The sequence below is a fragment of the Gymnoscopelus braueri genome, assembly GCF_963280865.1.
Source record: "Gymnoscopelus braueri genome assembly, chromosome: 15".
NCBI classification, from domain to species: domain Eukaryota; kingdom Metazoa; phylum Chordata; class Actinopteri; order Myctophiformes; family Myctophidae; genus Gymnoscopelus; species Gymnoscopelus braueri.
Window position 1 is genome coordinate 20998545 of NC_137620.1, and position 20457 is coordinate 21019001.

Genomic DNA, 20457 nt, shown 5'->3' on the forward strand with positions numbered 1-20457 from the left:
ATGTAATTGTATGCTGGCTATTTTCTCACTTCCACCTAAAAGAAAGAAGGCTGACAAGAAAACTGGTAAAACAAGTGCTAACCCCGACAGACAGCGAGGTTTAAGTCCTGAGATTACGGGATCAGGACCAGCTCAACAAATGGAGCGTTGCAGCAGTCCAGGCAGGCACGGCAGTCAAGCCGGTCCTATACGCTGCTCACACGCCCTCCAATCATGTACGGCCACGTTCCTAATGATTCTATCTACACTATTCAACCCATTAAGGCCTGAGTCCGATTGTTAAAATGTTTTCTAAATCAGATTTTTGAAACAAATATACAAAATATTTTTTTTACGTTTTTTCAAAAATAGCAGATCTACAAGCTCATAGCGCGGCACTCGGTGCCGCGCTACGAGCTTGTATATCTGCTATTTTTGAATAGCCAAATACAGGCGCCCAAATACATATAATTTTGGGGTACCTTGACATGAAACAAGTTTGAGAACCACTGATATTACAGCAACATACGTTTTTTTTTCAGAAAACTGTTAGGATTTAGATGACATTTGTAGAATCCCCAGAAGCAAAGATGTGAGTTACAAATGTTAAAAAATCTTTTAAAATATATATATGTATTCAAAGATTTGCACAAATTTTCACTACTTTTGAATAGCTAAAGAAATCTAAAATGACACGGATGCGTTCCCGGTTTTAATGGTTAACTCTCTGCAACAACAAGGACAGCTTGTCAAGGAACAAACTCCCTCCACCTCCCCAGTATTCCCCTCTGAAGCAGTATTTACTGTAGGTTTTCACTATGTCAGCATGTCTTCAATGCAGTATATGTATTATATTATGTTCTTTTACTTTCTACGTATCTTTAGGTTCTGCCTAAAGAGGGATTTTATGAGGGGCTTTATGTCTATTATCACGTCAATGTAATAACTTGCTAAAGAGTTATATTTCAGAGATCCAAAAAGCAAAACTAAAAAATAAGCTCCAAGGGATAAAAAAAAAGCCCATTAAATTGTTTATGACTTCAAACCTTGGCTCCAAATTATTACTATCAGCCTTAAGACACCCCTTGCTAATTACTTTACTACTTTAATCAGAGATTTTTTTCTCAGAGCTGTGAGTATGACCCAGTTTAGGTCAATTTGTACACTCTCAGAGTTAAATGAACACTATCACTGTTGGCTATTGTGGAATGGATGCTAATAAATTCCAGAAATACCCAAATACTACACCTTTTAGCAGTAGAGCACCTCTAAAAATAAACAATGACCAACTGGCATAATTGACTGTTTACAAGATGACTTTCCTGGACAACCTGTTCACTGTAAACAGTTTCAACTTGGAATCCCTATTTTGGGCGTGTCATTATAGGTGACAATTATTTTCAGAATTCTTCAAAACAAAAACAAAAAAGGCTGAAAAAACAAAGAAAACACAGCTAAAATAGTGAAAATAGTACAAGTAAATGCTTTCATAAAATGTAAAAACTAAAATGTCTATAACAAAATCAGAAATTTGCAAACAAAATTCCCAAACTGGCAAGCTATCCACAAGCTCACAAAGCATCACAATGTGCTGTGAGCTTGTAGATCTGCTACTTTTGCTAGAGTTTTGAAATAGTGCTGAAGTGGTTAAAGATGCAGCGAGTGTGTCGTCCATTCAAGCTAATGCTCCTCGCCAGTGGAGCTACGGTCTGGTCCCTTTGCAGCCAAACCGTGCTAATGACAATGAAGTCATGGGGATTTTCTGGCAGTCACTGTGATGGATGTGAAGAGAGACACTGGCCAGGGACATAATAACACCCCCCCCCCCATACACATACACACACACACACTGACACACCAGTGTGACCAAACACAGAATGCCAAGCCAGTGGAACAGTGAGCTTCCAAGAAAGTGGCTGTTGGATCTCTGTTCCAGTAATATGGGAAAACGAGGAATAGATGGAGTGGAGGGTGGACAAAGGCAGACAGAAATCTCTCTCTCTCTGTTTCTCTCTCACGCACACACACGCACACACTATTTCCCCTTCGCCACAATCAAGCACTACTGACGTGCAGCACTTCTAACGTCTAAATGAAGAGTGACAGCACAGTCTGTCACTATTATGCTAGCAGCAGAATGGAAGGCGAACGGGGCTCAATCCTGCACGGGGGGGAGAAGGAGGTTTTACAAGCCTGTAACACACTGAAGGAATGTCCTCTTTCCATGGGCCACTGGAATGACAAAAACATGCACAAGCTCACACTTTACCACATTAACCCTATAGCGTCACTATTCTGGGGGCGGATATTCTGCGAAAATAGCAGATCTGCAAGCTCACAACGCGTAGCAACATGGTGTGTGTGCTGTGTGCTTGTAGATCAGCTATTTTCCGCAAAGAGATTTGGTGTAGAAGGGGAAAGAGTGTACAGGGTATAGTAAGAAGTTGAAAAGATGCGTTCTTTTTGGCAAGGGACACTGTTGTACTATGGAGTGTAAATGTAGGATTTACACAGGCTCTGCATGGCGCAGGCGACGATGCTGGATCTCCATCACAGAGCATCTGAAAGACTCAGGGAATCTAAGCTGCTTTTGGGGGATATTTGCTCTTTGTGCGTGTGTATGCGTCTGTGTGTGTGTGGGGAGGGGGGGGGGCACAGACGAAAAGGAAAGGTGATGATAAAAACAGGGATTAACTAAAAGTGAAGAGAACGGTCACAGTCGGCTAGCTGGACAGAGAATGCGAGCAACACATAATTGCAAACACGTATTCTCTCTGTCTCTCTTTGTCTCTCTCTGTGTCTCTCTCTGTGTGTCTCTCTCTGTCTGTCTGTCTGTCTGTCTGTCTGTCTGTCTGTCTGTCTGTCTGTCTGTCTGTCTGTCTGTCTGTCTGTCTGTCTGTCTGTCTGTCTGTCTGTCTGTCTGTCTGTCTGTGTGTGTGTGTGTGTGTGTGTGTGTGTGTGTGTGTGTGTGTGTGTGTGTGTGTGTGTGTGTGTGTGTGTGTGTGTGTGTGTGTGTGTGTGTGTGTGTGTGTGTGTGTGTGTGTGTGTGTGTGTGTGTGTGTGTGTGTGTGAGAGTGTGTGTGTGTGTGTGTGTGTGAGAGTGTGTGTGTGTGTGTGTGTGTGTGTGTGTCTCTCTCTCTCTCTCTCTCTCTCTCTCTCTCTCTCTCTCTCTCTCTCTCTCTCTCTCTCTCTCTCTCTCTCTCTCTCTCTCTCTCTCTCTCTCCCCCTCTGCACGGCACACTGGCTCTGAAATATAAATTGGGTTCTCCCTCCCCGGGGTGAGCTCTGGAGTCTGGACTACAGATTTGCATACACACAACCTGTCCAAAATGGGCAAGCACGACAAAGAAGTGTTAAATAATTGTGTGTGTGCGTGCACAGCTTTTTGTTTGTCCTCCTCAGGTTCTGAGGTGGTGTTTGATTATTATTCAGAGTGGAGAATCATGGGGGAATCTCATTACCTGCCTGTGTTTACACCCGGTACTCTCTCTTTCTCTCCCTCTCTCTCTACATCTCTCTCCGTCTCTCTATCTCTCTCTCATAAATGTATTCACTCATCCCCCCCCCTCCCTCTCTCCTCGATAAGAGAACAAAGCAGAAAACAAAATTGTTGTTCCAATCACAATAACAAACAGTCTGGACCCACAGAGGCTCAAACACAGCTGGCCTGTCACAGACGGGCCACTTTGGTGGAATTACTTCTCCACAGTCTGCCCCCGGTGGACAGGCCTGGTGAAGACACATTGGAATGAACAATGAGGGGAGAGAGGGGCATGTTTCCAATGCCAATAAAGTCCCTTTGAATTGAGAGAGAGGCAGATAGAGACACGTAGAGACAGAGAGAAAGTCAGTGAGAGTGAGAGAGGTAGAGAGAGAGAAAGACAACACATTAAAAACTACCCAACAATGAAAGAAGCCTCTCTTTCTTTCTTCTCTTTCCTCCACCCGCTGCCTCCGCCCCGCAAACCTCCCTTGATACACATCCACCATCATCTACATCCGCCCTCCAGTACCACCAATAACCTTCCACACCTCCCTTGATACATAGTCACACTAATTGCTATCAACATGAGTCACAAACGCTCAACCCAGTTTTCTGGTATAGAAGAAATTATTACTCGCAAGCCTTCGTCAATCAACACACGCTAATTCCCATCTGCGCCTGTCTGAGGCGAAAGGTCTGTGTGTGTGTGTGTGTGTGTGGGTGTGGGTGTGGGTGTGGGTGTGCGTGCGTGCGTGCGTGCGTGCGTGCGTGCGTGCGTGCGTGCGTGCGTGCGTGCGTGCGTGCGTGCGTGCGTGCGTGCGTGCGTGCGTGCGTGCGTGCGTGCGTGCGTGCGTGCGTGCGTGCCTGTGCCTGTGCCTGTGCCTGTGCCTGTGCCTGTGCCTGTGCCTGTGCCTGTGCCTGTGCGTGTGGTTGGCACTGCTACAGCGGACCACATAATTCCAGGAAGAACTTGGGTGGTAGCGTGGCCTTTGAACTTCGTGGTGAGTTATGATCCGAGTTCCTGTTTGAAGACAAATCCAGCCAATTGGAACGTACAACGCCTGGGCTAGCAGTGTCACTGAGTACAAATGAGGTGTTTGCTAGCTCCACCACTCGCCCACCCTGCTCAACCTGGAAAAACAGCTTCACTACAGAACATGATGAAGACGACTTCATATCAATATCACGATTATTTAAAACTTAAGTGACATAATCGTGAAAAAGTGAAAATAGCAGATCTACAAGCTCGCAGGCTACACGCTAGCTGAGCTTGAAGCCTATCAGCTATTTTTGCCTGCCACCATTGCACAACGAAGTATAATGCAGGGCTTAAACGGTTAATGAGACAAATCGATTTCGTTGATTATAAAAAAAATCAATTTAAAATTGTCCGTGTCGATTTGTTGCTTCTCGATTATTGGATTGACCCACATTAGCAAGAGGTTCTAACTGTCTGTTTCGATATGTTTTGGCTTAATTGCCCATCCCCACTGAGGGTTGATGTGAGAAACGCAGAAGGCAACGCAGTTAAGCACGGTTCTTTTTGTATCACAAGCCAAAGGCAGAGACTGAAAATATCAAATTCCTCGGAGTGCAGCGAGAGATGTGTGAAAGAAGGGAGAGGGAGACTGGAGGAGATCCAATCTCTTCAATGTGTTAGTGTGAAGATGTGATAGTGGAACCCCGCTGCGGCCGCACATGCTTCACCACCACACACACATACACACACACACACACACACACAAACACACACACACACACACACACACACACACACACACAGACACACACACACACACACACACACACACACTCACACACACAGAATGAGATCCTGTAAGCATCAATTATTTTTTTTACCACTTTAACCCTATTTTATGCTTATTAAAAAAACGTAGAAAGACTCTGTTACAAGTAAAAGCCTGGTAATAAAAATGTACAAGTACAAAAGTATAGGCGTCAAAGTATACTTAGTACCAAAAGTACCAAAAGTAAAAGTACTCATTATGCAGAATGTTTCACAAGGTATCATATGTAAGGTATACAATTTATGAAAATCTTTGATAATAGCAGATCTACAAGCTCACAACGTGTCGCATTGCGACACGTTGTGAGCTTGTAGATCGGCTATTTTCAAACAGCCAAAGTTTAAATAGGGCTGAAGTGGTTAATGCATGTTTGTAATAATAAATAATCAAAATCTACAAAGTAACTAGTAACTAAAGTTTTCGAATAACTGTAGTGGAGTAAAAAGAACAATATTTGCCTCTGAGATGTAGTGGAGTAGAAGTAAAAAGTATTGAAAATTGGAAACACTCCAGTAAAGTAAATAATTCCTCAAGAGTCTACTTAAGTAGAGTACTTGAGTGAATATACTCAGTGGTGGTATGTTATGAAATATGCAGGTCTTGAGAGAGGCACCGGGCCAATCAGCATTCAGCTCAGCTACATGACCAGACCACTGGAAGACCCCAACAGAATTCCACTCTCTGTTGCCAGGGAAACCAAAAAAAAAAAAGGAAATTTCAACCATGACACCAAAACTGCATGAGGAGAGGGCGGGGGGGAGTAACACAATGGAGTAACATTAAGTGTAAATGTAGCCTGGCTCCAGACCATAGACAGCTTAAGTCAGATAATCAGGCTAGGGTAAATGCTCACGAGGTAAAACTTTCTATGAAGCCTTAGAACCGTATGTCATTATAAAATGCCTTATAATTTGCTATGACGATTATTATAAAGCATTATTTATATGTATGAGTGCTCATCCTACTATAAATGCGCGAAATCTCCGTCTGCGCGTGAATCTGTAGTTCACATTGTTATCTCAAGAATTGTCAATAGCCGCCGATGATAGGTGGTTGTCCAGAACCGCCGATCCGACCAGTATGCCCATATATAGGCATATATGGACATTCGTTAGTCCAGAACTGCCAATTCGACCGATATGCCCGTACAAGGGCATATACTGTACTGATGAGATTAGGATTAGGGAACAAAACATATATATATGTGTGACCGCACCAGTCTAGTAACTATAATTATGCATGTACAGTATGTATTATAAACAGATTATGATTCCTTATAAGTGTGTTTCTAACACATTATAGTCATGAATTCATAGAAAGTGTTACTGTTCTCTTATGAGAGGAGAATTGCTGCGTAAAACAGTGAACACAAAAAATGTAAGCATAGATTGTTCAAAATAAAGAAACTGCAACCCTAAAGGTCCTTGCACACTGGTGCGTCTTTTCGTTGCGTTTTATTTTTTTTCATTGTTTTTTCAATTTTTTTCATTGTTGTAAAAAAAACGCAACGAAAAGACGCACCAGTGTGCAAGGACCTTTAGGCCTGGTTTATACTTAGTTGCGCACCAGTGTTGCACACAGATAATAGCCGCAATGCTTGTAGATTGGCTATTTTCTGGCTGCGCGACATGGTGCAGAGCCATGTATAAATCAGGCATAACGTGCCAACAGCTGCCAACTGCCTGTTTTGCCTGTTGCCGGGTGACCGACGCTCCCGCAACTACTTATAATCAGTCATTTGATCCCGGATAGTTTCTGCCTCCCCGAGCCGAGGAGGGAAAGAGGGAAAGGGAGGAAAAGAGAGAAGAGGGGCAGTAACATGAGATCGAGCGAGCGATAGATACTAGGTTGAAAAAGTGTTGAAATTTAAGTTTGGATTTAAATTGTAATTGAACTTTGAATTGTAATTGAACTAGTTCACTTCTCTAGTGCGTTAAAACCGGGAAAGCATCTTGTGTCATTTTAGATTTTTGCGTTGGCTATTTAAAAATAGCAGATATACAAGCTCACAGCGCGTCACTTCGTGCCGCGCTGCGAGCTTGTACATCTGCTATTTTTGAACATTTTTTGAAAAATCTTGAAAGTGTGAGAACTACTGATTTTAGAAGGCATTTGCAGAATCGGCCTCGGGTCTTATTGGGCTAGTTGGCAGAACTTGTTTAACGTTTTGGCTTACAGAGGGGAGAACAAAACACTTTAACTTTATTTAGCAGCCAGGGTCCTCTTGGCATCGTTAAACACTTAATTAGACAACAATGCTACAGTAGTGCCGCCCTCACTACTTTCCCAAGGCCTTGTTTAGCGAGGCATCCGTGGCATCACTGTGGCACGCGCACACACACACGCACACACACGCACTCACACGCACAAGCACACAGACACAGACACACACACACCACCCCTGGGTGGCAAAGAGAGGCGCTGTGACAAGCAGTTCGATTGCTTCCCGCCGATTGTCCCTGATCTCGCCGTGTCTCAGCCAATTAGCACGCTGCTATTCATCAGCGCTCAAAACTGTCAAGGACACTGGAAAAGACTCGGATACGAAGAAAAAAAGGGGGGGAGGCATGTCTCGCCTCGGTGCCGGGCCATCAACACCTATCAGTGACACATTTGTACCGCGTTGTTATGGTACCGATGCTGTCGGGCTGTTTTTTCGTTATTTGATGTCCTATACCTATATCATACAAGAGTGTTGCACAAAAGTAGTGAAAATATCTGTTTTGGCATGTTTTTTAAATGGTTTTGGACATACAAGGTTTCCGCCCCTCGACAGCAACACTCAGCGGCTTTACTCGACGAGGAAAAACACTGGACGACAAGTCGATGAGGACGGAGTCATGATGGCTGAAGGGTTTCAGCTCATCTCCAAAGTTGCGATGACACGAGGGGACGGGATCTGTCAGTCACACGCCATGCCTCTCCATGCATTATGACATCATTCAGGAGGGGGGGGGGGCTTGGTGCTTGGTTATAGGGGTGCAACAGTTAATCAAATTAATGGATTTAATCGATTATTTTAAAGATAATCAATAATATCCCTATCCCTATTTCTGGCATGTCCTTGTATAGGCAAAGAATTGCAGCATGTTGGAGGGGAGGTGGGTGGGGGTTAAAAGAAATGGAGGAAGACCCGAGTCTGGAGATTTACAGCCAGGTTTTTGTGTGAGGCTCTTTAAAGAGGATGAACCAGGAGAGACAAGATAAATGACGTGAAGGGCTTCCTTTCACATGTGCAAACAATTTTCCACCACGGAATGACCAGAGACCAAATTAACTGTCTGTTTAGCATGTCAAGCGTGAACAAATGACTTTTGCATTGAGTCAGGACCTGGGGAGACCAAGAAAGAGTGAGTGTGTGCGTGCAAGCGTGCGTGCGTACGTACGTGTGTGTGTGTGTGTGTGTGTGTGTGTGTGTGTGTGTGATATAGGGCAGTGGTTCACAAACTTTCTAGCTCGAGAAATGTTATGTCTCCCCAGGACCTAAACTTGTGAAAATCGCCGATCTACATGCACACAACGCAAAATGTTCAGAAATAGCAGATGTACAAGCTTGCAGTGCTGCACAAAGTGACACGCTGTGAGCTTGTATATCTGCTATTTTTTGAATAGCCAAAATCTAAAATGACACAGATGCTTTCCCGTTTTTTAATGGGTTAAAACATTTTAGGCATGTCATGGAAAATAATGACATGCCTAAAATAGGGACAGTGGTCAAACGGAAATGGTTGAATTTGATTTTAAATGTGTATACTGTAGGCCTATGTGTGTATATGTACATACGTATGTATGTACGTATGTATGTCTGCATGTATGTATAGTATACTGTATGTACTTATTTATTTATTTTGTCCAATTTCCAACTGGCCCCCTGGCGGTCCCCTATAGCCCCACTTTGACCACCTGTGAAGTATTAGACGATACAGAAGAGACACCGCCTGTTGTTTGCCTGTACCACTGGTGTCCCTGGATCAAACGACGGTTGCAACCTCCGTTTTAATTCATTGTGAAGATGGATCGGGTCAAGAGGAAGAGTAGCCTGAGCAGCCAGGACCATGTTGTTGATGATGACAAGTATGGTCCTCGTTTGGCATGAGGACAAGCCGTTGCCATGGTTGCTCCACAGATTCAGGAAGCCCAGTGCTAGCTGTGCTTTTTATTATATTTTATTATTATACATATTTCCAAGTGTCCTTCTGCATCTCCCCCCAGAGAGCTCTTAAACCAGGAAGTGGCAGAAATTACCCATGATTCCCCAGTGGCGAAAAGGGAGGGAGCGGCGAGTATTTGGACTGTCAGAGCCTATGTGTGTCGCTCGTTAATCACTTGTGCTACTGTGGGACCGGCCACCAGCCACATGGTAAAATACACACACACGCACACGCACACGCACACACACACACACACACACACACAGCACATGCCATAGACAAACATGGACATGCGCAAACACCCACGTGCACACGAGTGTATATACATTTTTAAAAAACAGTGAACACTATGCTATGCTGACACATTAGGTAAGGCCTTTTTCACTCTCCCTGTCCTGCAAGGCAAGGAGCAAGCAGCACAATAGAGAAAACTCATTCACAATTGCACAAACACACACAAGGGCACACACACACACACACAGACTCAATTCATCACCACTGACCAGATATAGAGAGAAAAGCCCTAGGGCTAGTCAACTATTTCTTAAGAGAGAGAGAGAGAGAGAGAGAGAGAGAGAGAACATGGGGAAAGAGAGACATAGGGAGTGAGAGTGACACATGGAGGGCCAAACACAAAGAGAGGTCTTTTCAACAGTGTCGCCTCCCTTCAGGAAAAGCCCCGTTTTGCTTGGTTGCGCGCCTGTGTCGTGCGCCGAAAATAGCTGATCTACAAGCTCCGCCGTTTTCCCTGCTTGTAAGAACGGACCCAAATGGAGCTGTATATGGCTTCAGGGTGTAGGTATGGAGGTTATAGGCATTGCAGAGGTGAGGCTATATACGACTCCAACATATGTGGATATCAGAAGGGCAAGCGTTCGTGCACGTGCAGTGGTGCCCACATTCATGTGTGAGCACATGGCTGCACAATTATTACTTAATCGCAATTATTTGAAATAGTCGCAATTATTTTTGCATAATCGTCAATTCATAGTGTACATTTTGAAAATGTTTAAAAAATATTAAATATTGGCCATAATGCAAGGCATTATAGATTGTTCATACAGTATTGATTTTGATTTATACACATTTTTCTGTGTACTTAGGTTTTTTGCCATATCTGTGTAGAAGGCCTATAAGCCACACAATTAAATCGTTAATTGCAATTATTATATTATGAGTGATAATTAATCGTCAAGAAGAATGTCATAATCGTATGCTGTATGCTTGGAGCATGTGGTTCTCAAACGTTTTAATTTCAAGGACCTCCATAACTCTCAGTTACAGACCTGTATAAGGGTCCATTTGGAACACAAAGCCCTCAAGGAACCCCGAGGGTCCCTGGACCTCACTTTAAGAACCACTGGCTTAGAGTAATGTTGATGAGTAATGTTAATATACCGTACTTTTGAAACCAACAATAGTATTAACAAAGAGCTTGTGACTGAACATGGTTGATCCCCTTCCCCTATTTGCTCATCCTAGGACATGACGTATGTGTAGGCAGAAGAATATAGCAAGATACGTTTTTCAGAGAACTCTTAGGATTTAGAACAGTGGTTCTCAAAAATAGCAGATGTACAAGCTCACAGCGCGTCACTTTATGCCACGCTGGGAGCTTGTACATCTGCTATTTCTGATTTTTCTTTTTATCAATTAGCTTTTTTTTCCCCCCATGCAGGAAAATGTGCTAATATAGCATCAAAATCTGTTTAAAACACTTTAACGCTATTTGGCTATTTGAAAATAGCCGATCTACAAGCTCACAATGAGGCACGATGCTATCATCCATCTATCTATCTATCCAGCCATCCATCCATCCATCCATCCATCCATCCATCCACTATTATATCAACCAATCCCATTGCTCTGAGCTTATACAACCTTCTTGTGTCTCTTTGTAATCCTCTGCCACACCCTCTTTCACTTTCACTGTCTGTACACATTACATGTGGATGTTAAAATACAGACAATTCTTCACAGCTCCACAGACCTTACACACAGACACACACACACACACACACACACACACACACATGCACGTGCATGCGTGCGTGTGTGTCTGTGTGTGTCGTGCACACCGAACGCTTGCCAGCATCAGATGTGCATGGCTGCACATGACCATGAGAACAAAAGAATGAAGACATGATCTGCATACATAGAAGATGCACACGCACCAGCACACGCACACACCACACACACACACTGTACTCTCACAACACACTAAAGTGCCAACTTCCACTTTTCAAGGACACATGTACAGTCAGTAATATGCGAGGATGCCTGGCAGATCACCATGTTTCCCCTCAGAGCCACTTGACCAATCTAAAGAAGACTCAACAAAGTAATGACAGAACTCTGCTTCCCACCGGGGCGACAACCGACAGGAAACAGCTGATTGGAGGGATGACACATCCTCTACTCTACTGTTTCCCAAAAAGTGGGTTGGGATCCATCTTTGGGTCGCGGACCAATTTTTATGAGTAAATATATTATAATATTTTTAAACAAATCACAACGTTTCTTCAATTTAAAACAATTCCAACATTTTTCTAAAGTATTTCATAAATAAAATGAAAAAACAAATTACTTATTTTAACCACTTTAACCATTTCCTTTATACTTTGGCTATTAAAAAATAGCAGTTATACAAGCTCATAGCACAAGCTTGCATGTTTAAACTTTTTTTAACTCAAACTTCGCTTCTGGGGTCCCTGTTTTTCTTTCTGAAAACTGTTTTTAAACTGATTTAGAAGACATTTTGTAGAATCGGCCTCAGGTCTTAATGGATTAATCAAAAGAAGTAATAGAATAATCTCTATGAAACTCCATACTTGGAGACAGTCCTACAAAGATGAACCTCTCTATTCTAGTGGGCCTCTCCTCTTGCACGGGGAAACCAACAAATCCTGCCTCATGTGACATGTGTGAAATGAGAGGAGCGGAGGCAGACATTCACTTCCTCACACTTAATATCCATAAATGTCATCCTGAATGGCAGCATTTGTCTGCGTTTATTAGGGCTGACATGGGGCTGAACTCCGCTGCACCACCGACCTTTTCTCACTGCGGGGCCCCTGCCAACTTTAACTGAGGGGAAGTCAAAGAGCAGGGGCCGCACCCGGTGGTTGGCTGACTGGAGAGCAGTGGTGGAAGACGCAGCGATACCGACAATGTAGAACAGGGGTGCCCAAAACGGTAGATCGTGATCTACCAGTGGATCACAAAGGCTGTGCAGGTAGAGCACATGACATGCCCCTACAAAAATATTTATAAACAAAAATCACAAAACTCCTCTTTTTTTCTGGCATTTGCCACTTGAATGAAGGTGATTGATTGATTGACATCAAGAAGAGCCTGCCGGCTCCCTTCTATAATTGACAAACCCCCAATGCAATTCTTTGTTTTCAAGAGTGTTGCGCACAAACGTCAGTAGCATTACAAAGTAACAGTACCAAAAAAGTACTATTAATGTTTTTTTTAAACGTGTCACACTTTTTCAAAGAATTCTACAAGCTTGCGGAACGGAGTCACGGAAAGGAGTCACTTCATAAAAATAAGAAATGAAAAGAAAAGAAGATGGGAGACAGATTTGTTCATCAAGGTGACAAGTAAGGGTAAATTGTGAGAATGACAAATGTTTTACACTTGTGAATGTCAGAACACAGAAATCCAATAAGTCAAGTAGATTGCCTTTAGCACATCATGCTATAGACAGAATAATGCTCTGCTCACGGGCGACTTCGTCTATCTATCAACTTTATCCTGCTTGGATACATTCTGCACTGAATGAGCAGAGCAGGGTTTGAATATGATAATGATAATAAAATGTAATCTCAAATTGTGTTCTATATAACAATAGTAGGATTATAATTATTCGACAAAACAAATAAAAAGGGTTTAATACACTGTATAGGCCTACGGTAGAACATAATGATACATCTATCTTCTTGCTCAAGGCTTGTAGGCCTACTGTGTTGTTGTTGTTGTTGTTGTTTTTTCTTTTCTTTTTTGCTACAACAAGTTAACATAAAAGTAAATGAAGTTTCACGTTTAGACGGTGCAGAGCACCACAGTACAGCCTGGGGCTGTTTCTATCTAACAAAAAGCCTTGATTTGGGAGTGATGCAGTGGTGGAAAGAATACTCAAATGTTTTACTTAAATAAAAGTATCAATACTGCCATGTAGAAATACTCTGTTACAAGTAAAAGTCCGGAATTCAAAATGTACTTGAGTAAAAGTACAAAAGTATTAGTATCAAAATGTACTTAAAGTACCAAAAGTAGAAAGTACCATAATGCAGAATGTCCCATTTCCCAAGTTTTCAAATGTATAAAATGTGTAAAAATCCTAAATGTATTTAGGGCTGAAGTGGATAATGTATGTTTTGTAATAATAATCCAAATCTACAAAGTAACAAGTAACTAACGTTTTCAAATAATTATGGTAGAGGTACAATATTTGCCTCTAAGATGTAGAAGTAAAAGTATTAAAAACTGGAAAACTCAAGTAAAGTAAAAAAGAAAAAGTCAAAATTGTACTTAAGTACAGTACTTGAGTAAATGTCCTTAGTTACTTTCCACCACTGGAGTGATGTCTCCACCAGACACTGCCAGACCCGTGCCTGGTGCATATCTGTCGATAGCATCACAAAGAGCCCTCTTGTTTACTGCTCTCATTTGAGCCGCACACTGACTGCGGTTCATATGCCGAGGCACTAATAAAAGTGCTGTTCATTTACATAATGCACGGGTAGTGTTTCAGTGCCTAAACAGGCAGCCGCGCTGAAAAATTCATGTCTAGAAAAGCTCCATCAATATTTTAGTCATTGCTTAATGTGACTGACGTTGCATGCATGGGGCTCTGGCCAGTGGCGGAAGAAGTACCACATCTTTTACTTGAGTAAAAGTATCAATACCGCCATGTAGAAATACTCTGTTACAAGTAAAAGTCTGGCATTCAAAATTGACTTAAGTAGAAGTACACAAGTATTGGTGTCAAAATATACTTAAAGTACTAAAAGTAAAAGTACTCATTATGCACAATATCCCATTTCATATGTTTCCAAATGTATGAAAGATCATTTGAAAATAGCAGATTTACAAGCTCACAACGGGTCGCTTTGAGCTTGTAGATCGGCTATTTTTAAATAGCCATGGCTGAAGTGGTTAATAATGTATGTTTTACAAAGTAACTAGTAACTAAAGTTTTCAAATAATTGTAGTGGAGTAAAAGTACAATATTTGCCTCTGAGGTGTAGTAGAGTAGAATTAAACGTATTGAAATTTGTAAATACTCCAGTAAAGTCAAAATACATCAAAATTGGACTTAAGTACAGTACTTGAGTAAATGTACTTAGTTATTTTCCACCACTGGCTCTGGCACGTTTGAGCCCCCCCATCTCCAAACAACACTGTGGGCACAGCCGCTGATGTGCCCACAAAAATGTTTTTAAGTAAAGTAAAGTATACATGATTAGAACATGCTTAAACATTCGACAATTAAGGTCGAATATTTCTACAATTGCTACAAAACCTGTATATCCAGTCATTTTGGGGCATAAACAATAAGTTGATGGATACATTTAAGTCTGATAATGATGTAGGCTCGTAAATGTTCACATCATGTATACTATTACTTTACATTACTTAAGACCATATTTAAAATACTATATTTTTTAACATGTTGGACAACATAGCTAATTTTACATGGATGTCCCTAGTGCCCACCTATCCTGTATCCATAATGTATGTAAGCATACATTAGGTTGGAAAGCTGCAACTCTTGAATGTCTGGATGCTTAAAAAACAACAGGAGGATGGATGGGGATTCAGGGGATGGGAATGATACAGTGGATGATGATGATGATGATGAGGAGGTGTGTGTGTGTGTGTGTGTGTGTGTGTGTGTGTGTGTGTGTGTGTGTGTGTGTGTGTGTGTGTGTGTGTGTGTGTGTGTGTGTGTGTGTGTGTGTGTGTGTGTGTGTACACTCGCACAGTGCGAGAACAATAACTTGTTTCCCGTCGACTTGCGTGCGTCGTGGCACTGAGTGGCAGCCGAATGAATTGAATATACACATGGATGGACCCCAATGGGAACAAGCCATAGTGCTTTCTTGGGTTTCATCTTTTTTTTTAGCATCCTTTTGTATAGAACTGTACTTTCAGTGCTCTTTTTTTGCAAATTGTTAATAAAGTATTCAATCAATCAACCAATCAATTAATCAGTCAGTCAGTCAGTCAGTCAATCAATCAATCAATCAACCAACCAATCAATCAATCAAAAGATGGTACAGTCAGTGTTGGCTACTTACGCTGCTGTTCTCTCCCGTCCAGTGGACCATCGCCTGGTTGTGCGTGGCGTCCCCTTTGAGCACGAAGGAGCTGCTGAGCAGGGACAGTTTGTCCCGGGACAGCGGGGCTCTCCTGACCCGGGGCCAACGATCCTCCACGCCGCCGCCGCCCACCTCGCCATCACCTCTGTCCCGGGGCAGGGCTCTCCTGTACCGGGGCAGCCAGTCCTCCACCTCCACGCCGCCGCCCACCTCACCGTCTCCGTCCGTCAAACCCGGCGGGGAGCCCCGCTCGTCTCCGCCGCCGTCAAGCGTGTGTTCCCCGCCGCCGCTCCGGGTTAGAACCCAGCTGTCACAGCGCACGGTGCCCGCCGTCAGTGACATCCAAGCCCAGGCTATCATCATCACCACCGCCACGCGTGGACCGCGCGCGGAGACGGTTCCGTCGTTGGGGCGCAGAGGTAACGTGCTTCGCGCCATGGTACTAGCGCTCTAATCACCGGACGCTGATTGAGAGACTGCCGACGCGAGCAGGAGATGAATGGATATACTGTAGTGTACGCCGAGAGGAAGAGAGAGAGAGACATAGATCAACTGTACACGCCGAGAGGAAGAGAGAGAAACGGAGAGACAGAGAGAGGGAGGGAGGGAGGGAGGGAGGGAGGGAGGGAGTGGATCCAGGGGGAAACAACGCGCTCTCGTCTGCGTGCCAACCAGGGGCTGACAAACGCTGCACTGACGCCATCTGGCGGCGCAGTCACCGTACAACTTTAATACAGCAGCTCAAATTGCCTGGCAAGATAACCAATCATCCACAACCTACTGCATACAGAAGCCTAGATGTTTAATGTTTACATTCCAGTGGTGTAAAATAATTAAGGACATTTACTCAAGTGCTGTACTTGTAGGTATTTTTTACTTTACTTGCGTATTTACAATATTCAATACTTCCACTAGGCTACACCTCAGAGGCAAATATTGTACTTTTTACTCCACTACAATCATATGACAACTTTAGTTACTAGTTATTTTGCTATTTAGGTTATTATTTCAAAACATACATTATCCACTTCAGACCTATATATATTCTGGTTATTTGAAAATAGCAGATCTACAAGCTCACAACGCGTCGCAAAGCGAAGCGTTGTGAGCTTGTAGATCTGCTATTTTTAAAAGATTTGTCTACATCTTGAACTTGTGAAATGGGACTTTCTGCACAATGAGTACTTTTGGTACTTGAAATATATTTTGATGCCAATACTTTTGTACTTTGACTCAAGCACATTTTTAATACCGTACTTGTAACTGAGTAAATCTACATTGGAGTATTGATTATTTTACTTAAAAGTAAAACATGTGAGTACTTATTCCATCAATACCAGGGAGGATGATGCAGCTTGCTATTATGACGTAGGCCTACAAAATTGACACACTTTTTTTTTTTTTTTTACCCAGGGTAGTAGCTGAGCACAAGTGCTCATTTTCAGCAACGCCCTGCACATAGAAACACACAGACAGACAGACACATTAAAACCTGGGAGCTGACTAGTACAACCACAGTCTTATGCTGTTGGCCACTAAGCAGCTCCACTGGAGCAGTTGGGGTTCAGTGCCTTGCTCAAGGGCACTTCAGCGGTGAACATTCACTTCCCCACCCAGATTTTGAACTACAGCAAGTGAGAGGATTTGAGTGTCCCTATGTTGGTTCCCAGAAGATCATTTATCTGATTTAATTCCCCACCCCAGCATCTTCTTAGAATGTTGCCACTATTTAAAGTTCCTGACCTATGGGTCACATGGCTCGGGAACCATAGGCTACTTATGTTTAACGTCAATATTGACCATTTTTGTAGCCTGCATCAACTAAAATGTAAATTACATTATTTCTTTGAATTGGTAGCCTATATACTTCCCTGACATTATAGGTGCATAGGCTACACCAACCCACTCTTAATGCTAAGAGAAATTAACCTCCATCTCCATCTGTAGCTGGCCTGGAAGAGAAATAAAAGCTATTTGTATGATGGTGACCCGCCGGTGATTATAGGTTAAGGTTCATATTTAATCCCATTAGTTCTCTGTCCCACCTCCTCCTATCCAATTATAGGAAGAAGTTGGATTAACCCTTAGGTCAGGAGCGCTATGTGATGGTCAGATGTCTCCTCGGCACAAACAACACGAGCGGTGTGTGTGTGTGTGTGTGTGTGTGTGTGTGTGTGTGTGTGTGTGTGTGTGTGTGTGTGTGTGTGTGTGTGTGTGTGTGTGTGTGTGTGTGAGAGAGAGAGAGAGAGAGAGGGGGGGAGGGAGAGAGAGAGGGAGAGATAGTTGTTTCTTTGTATTGATACAAATGAGCTAACATAATACGATTATCGTTACAACAAAGTGTCTGCCGTGGTGAATATGAGTGCGGAGGGATTGATAATAATATGCAGCCAAGTATGTATGTGTATGAACGTGTGAACATTTGCACTTGTACTGAATGTACAGTATATGATGTGTACACCTATGCATTACAGTATGTACTGTATTAAGAAATTATACATTTTGGCGTCAAAAAGATAACAGTTCACTGTCTTAATCAAGATCAAGGTAATTAAAAAAAGCTCAAACCTCAAGGTCACAAAGAAGGTCAAGGTAACAGAATGTTATGTTCTAAATTTCAATTGGCTACAGCAAAGTATTGATATTAAAAAATAAAATGTACTTTGTATTTTTTTCCATTGTTCCGAAGTACCATTGGTCTGACGACGCGCATTAGAACTAACCCTAACCTCACACTAACCTAACATTCAGACTATCAGTCAGACTATTGGGACGTCGGAATAATGGGCCATTGGACTAATGGACAGCCCCACGCAGGGGCCATTTGTGCTGGGGGCCATGAATAATTAGAGAAACAGTACGCCTCCGATTGCAAAGTTATTGCAAAGTAGGTGTGCTCTTTGTGAACCAATTGTAAGCTTTGCTGCCATTCGTGGTGTTAGTCTGTTCAGTGCTAGAGCAAGTTAAGCGGTTTTCACATTCACATTAGAAGAAAGGGATGCAAAAAAGTGCTAACTTCAGTGCTGTTTCGTTTCCTACAGTGTTTGTCCATTCTCTGCAAGAGGTTCTAATGAGAAGACGTGAAAGGTAGTGCAGTAGGGCCACAAACATCGGCAAACAAACAAGGAAATACAGATGGTAGAGTGTGCATCATCCATGACCTCGGCCAGAATACTTTCTCTAATTGCAGCTCCTATGGCTAAAATGTAAATATTTGATACTGCTGTTGAGTCGGTGCATGCAAGAGCAGTTGTGGTGCAAAAAAAATGCCATCAAGGCCGTAGGAGTACAGATTGGAGTCTCCAATGAGTCTGCACAGTCTGTATTGTCTATGAGCAAGCAAACAAAGCAGATAAACAGAGCCTGAATTACACTGTGTACTTCAACTGGATTTGTCCCAGGGCTCTCTTGCTCCCCTCAGATTTGAAGAGGGTGCAAGCCACAAAAAGTTATTTGGAACATATGTTTGTATGACAGCAAAAATATGAATAGGTGATGGCTTAATACACTATAATGTTTTAATCAGAAACACAAATTCCTTGATAATGTATCTACAATACATGGATTAATTTCACTCCATTAGAGGGCAAATGATATAGCCACTGAATGGATAAGGTATTTGATGGAAAAGTTGTCAGTGAATGCGTGACTGAATTAATTAATATCCATTTTAGTCAATAGTCATTACAGGTCTCCACTAAAATCCCCAGACCATATTCGAAAGCTGTACAGAGTAAGTAAACCTGTGGTGTTGTGTGACTTATGCACATTGATCTTAATATCCATTTATCCATGAAAAATCCATATGTTCTGAGCAATTCAGTGGTATGCTAACAACCTTGACTCCCACTGTTGAAGGTACATGCCTCTCCCCAGAACACTGTGTTTAACAACCACTTACCCTGGGCCTTTGTAATCCTGTTAGTTGACCAGAGTCCCGGGTCTAAACTAGGCCCTCTCCCTTTTCCCTCTACACCAAACATCTTCGCCCCAAAATAGCCGACCTACAAGCTCCCAACTTGTAGATCGGCTATTTTCGCCGAATGTATACCCCAGATTAGGGACGCTAGGGTTCATGTTAGTGGTTAAATGATGTAAGGGTTTCTTTCTTTAATAATATATATATATCCTACTGTGTGTATATATATATATATATATATATATATATATATATATAAAAAAATTGACTTGTTTGTATTGTCCTTTGGTACAGATACCAGGGTTGTGGCTCTTTCGGAGCGGGAACTTTGGGGAGGTGGGAGGGGTAACATACATTCACTGTTTTTGTATGCCTTTGTTATTGACCTGTATGTAAAAATATAAAATAAAGAAACCTTGAACAAAAAAAAAATGATGTAAGGGTTTCATCTCGTCATTGATCACAGACTTGCACCACTATGCCAAGGAGTAATCAATAAGCATTGCAAATTACAGTATATATTGAAGTCTGCTTAAATACGTCAGGTTGAATGAACTGACTCTTATACACTCAAAGTTGTCAGTAAATTAGAAGAGATGTACTGATGCTATTCTTTCATTACCTATACCGATTCCGATACCTACAGCTTGCGTATCGGTCGATACTGAGTACCGATCCGATGACAGTGTGTTATGTAAAAAAATCTAGGACAGTGGTTCTCAAAGTGGGGTCCAGGCTGTGAGGGGGTTCCAAATGGACCCTTACAGGTCTGTAACTCTGAGAG

At 42.4% G+C, this 20457-nt stretch overlaps 1 protein-coding gene across 11 annotated transcripts in view; it reads right to left on the reverse strand.

Annotated features, from left to right (window-relative positions):
• The window catches only part of LOC308102303 (VPS10 domain-containing receptor SorCS2-like), a 223507-nt gene extending 207201 nt beyond the window's left edge, over nt 1-16306 (reverse strand). For all 11 annotated transcript variants that reach the window (XM_080451951.1, XM_080451950.1, XM_080451959.1 and 8 more), the window contains exon 1: nt 15734-16306. In XM_080451951.1, the coding sequence (XP_080308077.1) occupies nt 15734-16192 (459 nt within the window). In that variant the 5' untranslated portion in view covers nt 16193-16306. The remainder of the gene's footprint in view (nt 1-15733) is intronic.
• Between the last annotated feature and the right edge of the window lie 4151 nt (nt 16307-20457).